At 46.3% G+C, this 7804-nt stretch overlaps 1 protein-coding gene across 1 annotated transcript in view; it reads left to right on the top strand.

Moving 5' to 3' along the window:
• The window catches only part of LOC118323151 (trinucleotide repeat-containing gene 6C protein-like), a 41683-nt gene that overhangs the window by 13071 nt on the left and 20808 nt on the right, over positions 1-7804 (top strand). Inside the window, exons 3-4 of the mRNA XM_035655083.1 lie at positions 1649-1796; positions 2736-3212. Coding sequence (XP_035510976.1) covers positions 1649-1796; positions 2736-3212 — 625 coding nt within the window. The remainder of the gene's footprint in view (positions 1-1648; positions 1797-2735; positions 3213-7804) is intronic.

The following is a 7804-nucleotide window of genomic DNA, read 5'->3' as shown; positions in this document are numbered from 1 at the left end:
TCACCATCACTAAAGTCTATCTTTTGCGCGGCGCGCGTAATTCTCGCGAGGTGTCAAAGTCTATGCCAGGTGCGATCCGAATGCTCGGCGGTGACCCAGGACCGGCTACCGGGTGGACAGGCAGACTGCCGGAATCCAGAGTCGAAGTGGCCTCCGCAGGGTGGGAACTTTTTGGGTTCCCAGGGTCTTCTTACACCCGTCTTTGTTACTCAGTTGATCTCTTGATGTGATGTGTAGGTGCGATGGTTACTCTCGACTATACCTCTTATCGCTGTATATACGTCTTCTTGGCGGCGTACGGGGCAGACAGATTAGTGTATCGCAGTCGTACTGCATGGCAACACGATCAAGACAATCAACGCATCAAGAATCTCTCTGCGAGCGCAGCGAGCTGAGCATCGGCGACAGAGAAACTGTCAGGTAGTAGGACTGCGCACTTGCTCACTCGACACAAATAACTTACTTGACTCGATTATCATTCTCACAACTGATAGCTTAAATCCTTTCTCTATACAGGTATCTTAAAGACTAATCAAACACGACTTAATACTAATTCGGATCATCCCATAAACAGGAAACACGACATACAAAATTACATATGAACGAATTAAACTATGAAACAACTCAATGATATTCCGAGGAAAAATGACACCCTAACATCAATTTTCTCCCAAGACACTCTACTTGTCTATGATGGCACACGAGTTCTGAGATCCAGCGTTGCTCCTCACACTGCTTTTTTGCAACCTTGAAGAATGCGAGCATGTTTGATTTAGCGCCTCCTCTCGCACCAGCTTCTTAAAGTGTATCGCGCCCTGAATACATTGAGCAGACAAATACGAAAGAACAATTCAAGTTAACAGTGTGACTGTTCCTTTTGTGAGCGCTTTCTACGAATAGCTCAAGTAGAAACCGTCTCTTCCATCAATCACTCCGCTTGATGAAATCCAACAGTTAACAAAATCACGCATTCTATCTGCTCCCCTCCCCCAGTCACATCAAGCACCCACAGATCAGCGCACAATGTAACACGCATGTGCACCGGCCCATACCGAGACTGCACTGCCCGTACCTTCCTAACCACCGTTTCCCACCAGCTGGCACGCCATGTAACCAGTTACATAAAGGTGACAACTATACAGATACAGGGTACAATTCCTAACATTACACCATCGGCCAGCCGGTCTACTCTAGCTCTAGCACGTAACGGGACTAGAAAACAGGGGGCGAAAACAGCTAGCCTGGCTCCCCTGTCCAAAGGTAACAAAACCACAACCCAGCCAGCACAAACGTCATACAACCCGTTTACGTCTCCCTGCTGCGCTTGCCCTGGCCAAACCTCACCAGGGCCAGCGACAAAAAACTCAAGGAAAAAGTCCTCCATTCAAACTCCTTGCAATAAAAAACAACAGTTCTCCTTCTTCTCAAACAGGAAACACAATCGAATCGCTCATGTCTTTTGCGAGTCTTGCTACCTGTGAAGGGCAGCGCTGAGCGACAACCACGCTCCCGGCTGGAGCGACGCAGCAAGACTTTTCAGATGCTTTCACAATTTGTGCGATTTTACATCACACACTACGCCAGCCAGCTCGGATTGGCCACACTGTCAGCCTCACAGATAGTTCTCCACGCTGCCACCACACATTAGAACCGCGTTCGACCATCTGCCACAGCGAGTGACACAACTTCCCCAGAGCACGGCCACGAATCGTCGTCGGCCGGTTTAGACGGACGGCACACAAACCAGAGGCCTCGCGCGTCTTCAGAAGCAATCCACTCTGGAGACCACATTCCATGTATGTAGTGCAACTAGCGACCTTAGTGCAATGCAACGAGGAGGGCAGGCGCCTTACCCGTCCTTCCGCAGCGCCCCAAACTTTTCCGTGCTACCTTGATTCTGGTACACTGGGGCGAGGGCGGCGGGCTGCCAACGGGAGCTGCATCGGAGGGAAGTCCCTTCCAGCCACCTCAAACTAGGCTTGCCAGCATCGTCAAAGCTTAGACCGTTGTGGTCTGATGCAGGACAGGGTGGAGAAGCATCCCGGCACACATCACCAGCGCAGGAAACAGATACAGTGCAGTCCAAAAAAGGCAGGAGAAAGGGACAATGTAAACAGGAAAGGAGTTTAAGGCAAGAGAGATGGACACAAACAGACATCTACCAACAAAAGAAAGTCTCCATACGAAGAGGTCATAATTGCTGAGAAAGAGGAGAATATAATCAAGCTGTGAAGGATGGCAGCAGCACTCTGCAGAGCGAACCAGAAAACACGCTCTCCACACGGCAAATAAACGCAGGAGCAGACAGACTAAGTACCGAACACTAATCTCTGCATGAGCAAGGGCACAGGACTCGACTGAACACAGATCTGCAATGCGCAAGCTCTCTCCCTGCTACTCATCACCAAAACAGCAACATGAAGGAAACAAACAGCGAACTACTAAACCAGCATGCACTGACTACTCACTCCCCTCCATGCACTCACTCTGCCTGCTCATTTAATGCGGGGCAGCAGAAAACATCGCTCAGCCCACAAACAGCTTTAGACAGACTCTTGTACTACCGATCGTCTCACTTTTAGTTTGTTTTTGTGCGTTCTAAACTGGAAAATATACAGTGCCAATCTCAAAACAGCTACATTGGGCTCTTTCCTGGGCACAAGTGCTCACACTGGCATCAACCTCCTGACGCAGTTCCTCTTCTGCGAACCTTAATCCCATCCTATTAAACTCAGCGCTCAATTCCCTTGGCCATTCTTGCTTCCCGCGCCGCTCCTTGTTACCTTGCACCCACCCACGCTCGCCCTCCAACAGTCGCCAGATCCCTGCCCAAGCTCTCAGCCGCACTCCACCCCTCCTCTCTCCCCCACCACTCAAACCCCAGTGCCCCGTCCCGTCCTGTACCCCCAAGCAAGTTTGCAGAATGGCAAGACGTCCCCCTCCGGAGGTCCAGCCGCAGACCAAACACAAGCAGTCCAGACCATCTGCTCAAGCAGCGGGCTACAACACCGCCCACAGAGAAGTGCCCGGCGTGCCCCCGCGCTTCCGCCAGCAGGAGCACAAGCAGCTGTTGAAGAGGGGCCAGCCTCTGCCCACCGGGACCCTGCCTCTCTCCACCACAGGACGTCCCTCCACTACTGAACCTGCAGCAGCAGTAGCCATACACTCCTCTCCCTCCTGCTCCTCTTCCTCCACAGCCAGCCTGCCTACAGGTCAGCCTAGACACTCTTTTGGCGAGTCACTATATCTTTTTTTTTTTTTTAAGGTATTAAAAGGGAATTGCTAATAGGGAAGTTGTAAACTGTCCAGCCACTGTGCAGTTTTGTCAGTCTTGTACTTTGTGTTAACTCGCACTACAAGTTGTAATCTGTCGTCCTGCACGGCCAGAACCTGCAACCTGTTATGCTCACACTGTATGGATCAGTTGACAGGCCAATGTGGGTTCTCATACTGAACGTCAGCAAGGAAACCGAGACAATTACAAGAAGGTTTATTGAAGCAAGACGACTACATCCTCAACTCCACGCTGACAAACTGAGAGAAAGGCAGCGTTACATTGTGCAATTCTATCAGAAATGGAAGTAAAACAGTTTTTGTTTTTTCACACATGTTTCTGAAGAGCTGTTGTGAAGCTCGGAGTGGTCAGCTCTGGCCATCTTGGCAGTCCTGACTTAACCAGCTCCCGGCTAATCCAAAAATAGGCAAAGACGTGGCGCTGAGGTGGGCTGAATGAAGCCTGGTTACTGAAAACAGCCACCTGTGATAGCATCCACCTGTTACCCAAAGTGGTCATTCCCTTGATTATGCATAACTTTAAGCCTATAGTTTAAAGGTTGTATAAAAATTCACCCTCTGTACAGTTGTCATGAACAGGGAAATTAGTTATAGGAACCTAAACCGTTGTTTGTACAAGGCTGTTTGTTTGTTTCTGCTGTAAAGTTGGGCATTTTAACATGGGGCCTTATGGAGACTCACCTCTGTAGCCTTGAGGCTGGCTAGTGGCTAGTGGCCATTCGAGGAACTGCAACTAAAAATACTATTATTACTACTGTTGAAACAAGCTCACTACAGTTTATCGCATGTGTTTTGACAGCAGAATGAGGGAAATCTGACTCAAACTCAAACCGAAATTCAACAGATCGTCCGAGAACCTGATAGTTCAGACAGTTGATCAGGCGCTGCGACCGCCCCTCGAACTGCATGTCAGAAAAGGTGAAGGCGATCAATTTGGGGTTAAAGATCAGCCTTAATCCATACAGTGTCTGCCCAGTATTAAACAGCTCCAGTAAAAGAAAATGTTTTTCACTGTACTATAAATACATAGAGCACCTTAAGGTCTCACATAGGCTTCATTTTTACACATAATGTTTTATCTATATCTCATCTGGACAGCTGTTTGACTTCTATCATCTGTGTGCAAGAGTGGTTGTCTCTTGCAGGTACTGGCATTGGCTTTCTGAAATACCTGTAGAGTGGTGCATCACAGGTGCTGCTGACTGTTGTTTATTTTCACTCTGCCTCTGCCTGGCTGGGAATTAGAAATGGGGATAGAGGAATACAAGGGTAGAGGATGGAGAGTAAACACAGCTGGCTATCTCTGGATGAGTGTGTATGTGTTTATTCCTTCCCGAGGCTCTGCATGTCAGAGTAAACCAGCTTCTCTTGTATTTCCAAGTGGTAAAGGTCTGTTCTTTCTTAATAAAGTATCATCTGCTCTTTGAAGTTGATGATGTTTAAAATTCTTTTTAGGGCACTTGGCACTTTTCATTGTCTGGGAAGGAAAACAAGTTTTACCATAAGCGTGTGTCTGAGCATCGTCCAAAAACCCTTTTGATGCTGTTTGAGCGCAGTCCTATCTCCATGGCGATGAGATGTTTATCCTGTCCTTTCTTTCTCTCTCCCCTCATCATCCTCCTCCTCCTCCTACTCTTCGTTGAGCATTGCTGACCAGCCTCACAGTATTTCCTGTTTTTGGAGGAGGAGCCATATGGAGCGAGCTAGTTGGCTGGGCGCCTCAGTGGGCCTGACCTGGCACTGATAGAAAGACTGAGTGAGAAGGAAAGAAAGAAAGAAGGAGAGAGCGAGCATGGCAGAGGTCCAGTACTGTGGGCTGAAGTGACTCATGGCTTACGGTAAAAGCTGCTGCTTCTCTCCGCCCCTCTCTGGCAGGCCCACTCTGCTCTGCTTTTGCTCTCTGTGCGTCTTTGAACTGATTGATTACGTTATGAAAGACAAACAAGAGGACCTTCCAGACTGAGAGACAGATAGGACTCCGGTGGGAGGTTTTCGTGTATATACCTCTACATTCAAGGTAACTGGAAGGTGATCGGAGAAGTTTTGCACATGACCCTCCGCTCTGTCTCCCTTTACGGTTCTTCGTGCGTCTCCTAAACCAATTAAAACCTTGCAGCGTAGTTTCTGGTTTGTAAAATATGCTGCAATGTCATTTAACACACATCCGGAGTGCGACAGGTAATCCCACCTCCATCACTCTGTCCCCCTTCGGCCCTGTCTGCTGATTGTCTCCCTCCCTGCTTTCATTTCTTGCTGATAGCGAACAGTAGAGGCACACTAGCTGCATTCATTCCCTCTGCTCTCCCTCTGCTCTCCATCCGCTGACTCCCCCTCGCCTCACCCCGTCTTTCATTACCCGGTCACATGTTTGCTCTCTTGAAAAGTAGGGCTGATAAACGTGGTCTTTGTGTCCATATGTGTATACATGTGCCTGCATGTAAACACAAACATTCTCTTCCTCTGCAGTCCTGCTGTGTGTGTCCCTGCTCACCTACAGTATTACTCTGCTCTAAAGGCAAGCAGCAGAAAACCACTGGTGTGTTTTAATGGTCAAGGTTCATTATATCAAGTATAAGTAAATGCCCTTAATGAAGATAAAAGCTATTCTTATTGAGGATACTTAGTTAAATGACATAGGGAAATTCCTATCTTACTAAATGATGTGCCAATAATGCACTCTGCAGCAGCCCCGGCCTTCAAAGCTTTGTTTGATTGTTAACTAATCAAATAATTAGCTTGTCATCCTATAATGTGTTGGCTATAGCACGTAAGATTTATAGCCACTCCCGCTTTCATTTGTCTAACACCCCCTAGTTAAAGCCCATAAAGTACCAATCAAGGTTTCATACACCCTTAGGCATTGTATTTGCTAAGCACAACAGGGGCCGCACCAACAAAAACCATCTCAATGTAAACAGGCCTCGTCAAGTGAAAGAACGGTGCAGCTAATTTGCTAATAGCTTGTCTAGTGGAGACCAGAGAGAGTGTATGCATGCTAGACTTGATGTGCTCTTTAAGTCTGCTGATGATGCTGTAAAAGAGCCTTGGGAATCCCCTCAAAGAGGGCTGGGACGTCTTGTGATGTGATTAAACATCAGCACTCTGTTAACCACAAATGTTCAGCGCTCACTCTTTCTTTTTTTCTATCTTGTCTCTCTTTCGCTCTGTGCCGCTGCTCCCCTTTGCACTCTCTGCCATGCTCGTTGTTCTCTGATGCACACGTGTTCACCTCCTCCACCTCCGCAACACTGCAGCTCACACATACCCACCTTGGCCCCAGGGCACTCGAGGATTAGTCACGCTGCACATACTATATGTACGTCTGTCAATCTTCCCATTATTATAGCCTTCTCCCAATGTTGCCTTTTGCTTGGCTAACAATGCATATCCCAAGGCCCTTTCATGTAGAGGAGGCGTGAGAGAGCAAGCTATTTTAAGACTGGCATGCTGGAGAAAGCCCTTGACCTGGTTTATCCTTTAGAGGAGGAGGAGGAAGGGGATACTCACTGGCAAACATGACGAGCAGATGTCTTAGATGTGTACTTTTAAAAAAAAAAAAAAACATGTTAGACTTTTTCCTTGAGATAATGTTTAGATAGTAACATAGCAATAACAGCAAAGCAGCAGCGGAGGAAGCATCCATACGAAACAGAATTTCTTGCATATATTTCTGCGCAGTCCCTGTCATTAAGCAGCTGTTGTTCCAGCTAACATCAAACTATCTGTGCCACTTCAGCAAATTCCAAACAGTAGCAGTAACAAAAAGCTTCGGAGTGTTTTGTGTGTGCCTACAAGAACTCTGCCGGTTTGCTGTATGGATGATCGCAGCTATTCTGCTTTGTCATATTGTACCTCACTTTTGCAATGCTGTATTATTCAATACTCTCATTCTGTCACTAAGATTAATAATCTTCAGTAGAATATTTCTTAGATAATATCATATGCATTATATAATAATACATTTTAATTTATGCTAAAATAAAAACACACATATTTATAATCGCTTGTTTTATCTGACCAACATTAAAAAACATGATAACATTCAGTTTAATAATAGAAATGACAAAGAGAAGCAATTAGTGAAGATCAGGCATTTCTGCTTGAAAAATAAGCTAAGATGTCCCACCTCAAAGAAAACTGTACCTTATATTTACAGATACTCCTGTCCTTTTGTATGACTCACTTACTCTGTTACTTTGTTCAGAATTGATCACAGAAAAAAAAGTGATCAAATAGTTTTGCTTGTGTAATTGAGACGTAATAACAAGCCTAATGTATGTTGCATAGACATATTTGAAGTAAGAGTTTTAGTGCTGCAACCATCATTAGATCTAAAGCCTAAAATTACCTCTGATGAGCTCTGTCATCTCATTAAATAAAACTGCATCCATGCTCTTTAGTGCTGCTCCTGTACAGTTATGTGCTGTTTTCAGTGCACCAAATCAAAAACAATTGAGACTGTGATGATTGTTAAACACAGAGGTAGCACATTCCTGTGTGTGTGTGTGTG

Source organism: Morone saxatilis, unplaced genomic scaffold (assembly GCF_004916995.1).
Source record: "Morone saxatilis isolate NCDOM2014 unplaced genomic scaffold, NCSU_SB_2.0 Contig14, whole genome shotgun sequence".
NCBI lineage: Eukaryota > Metazoa > Chordata > Actinopteri > Moronidae > Morone > Morone saxatilis.
Note: the sequence above shows the minus strand (reverse complement) of the source record. Positions and strands in the feature narration are given on the sequence as shown.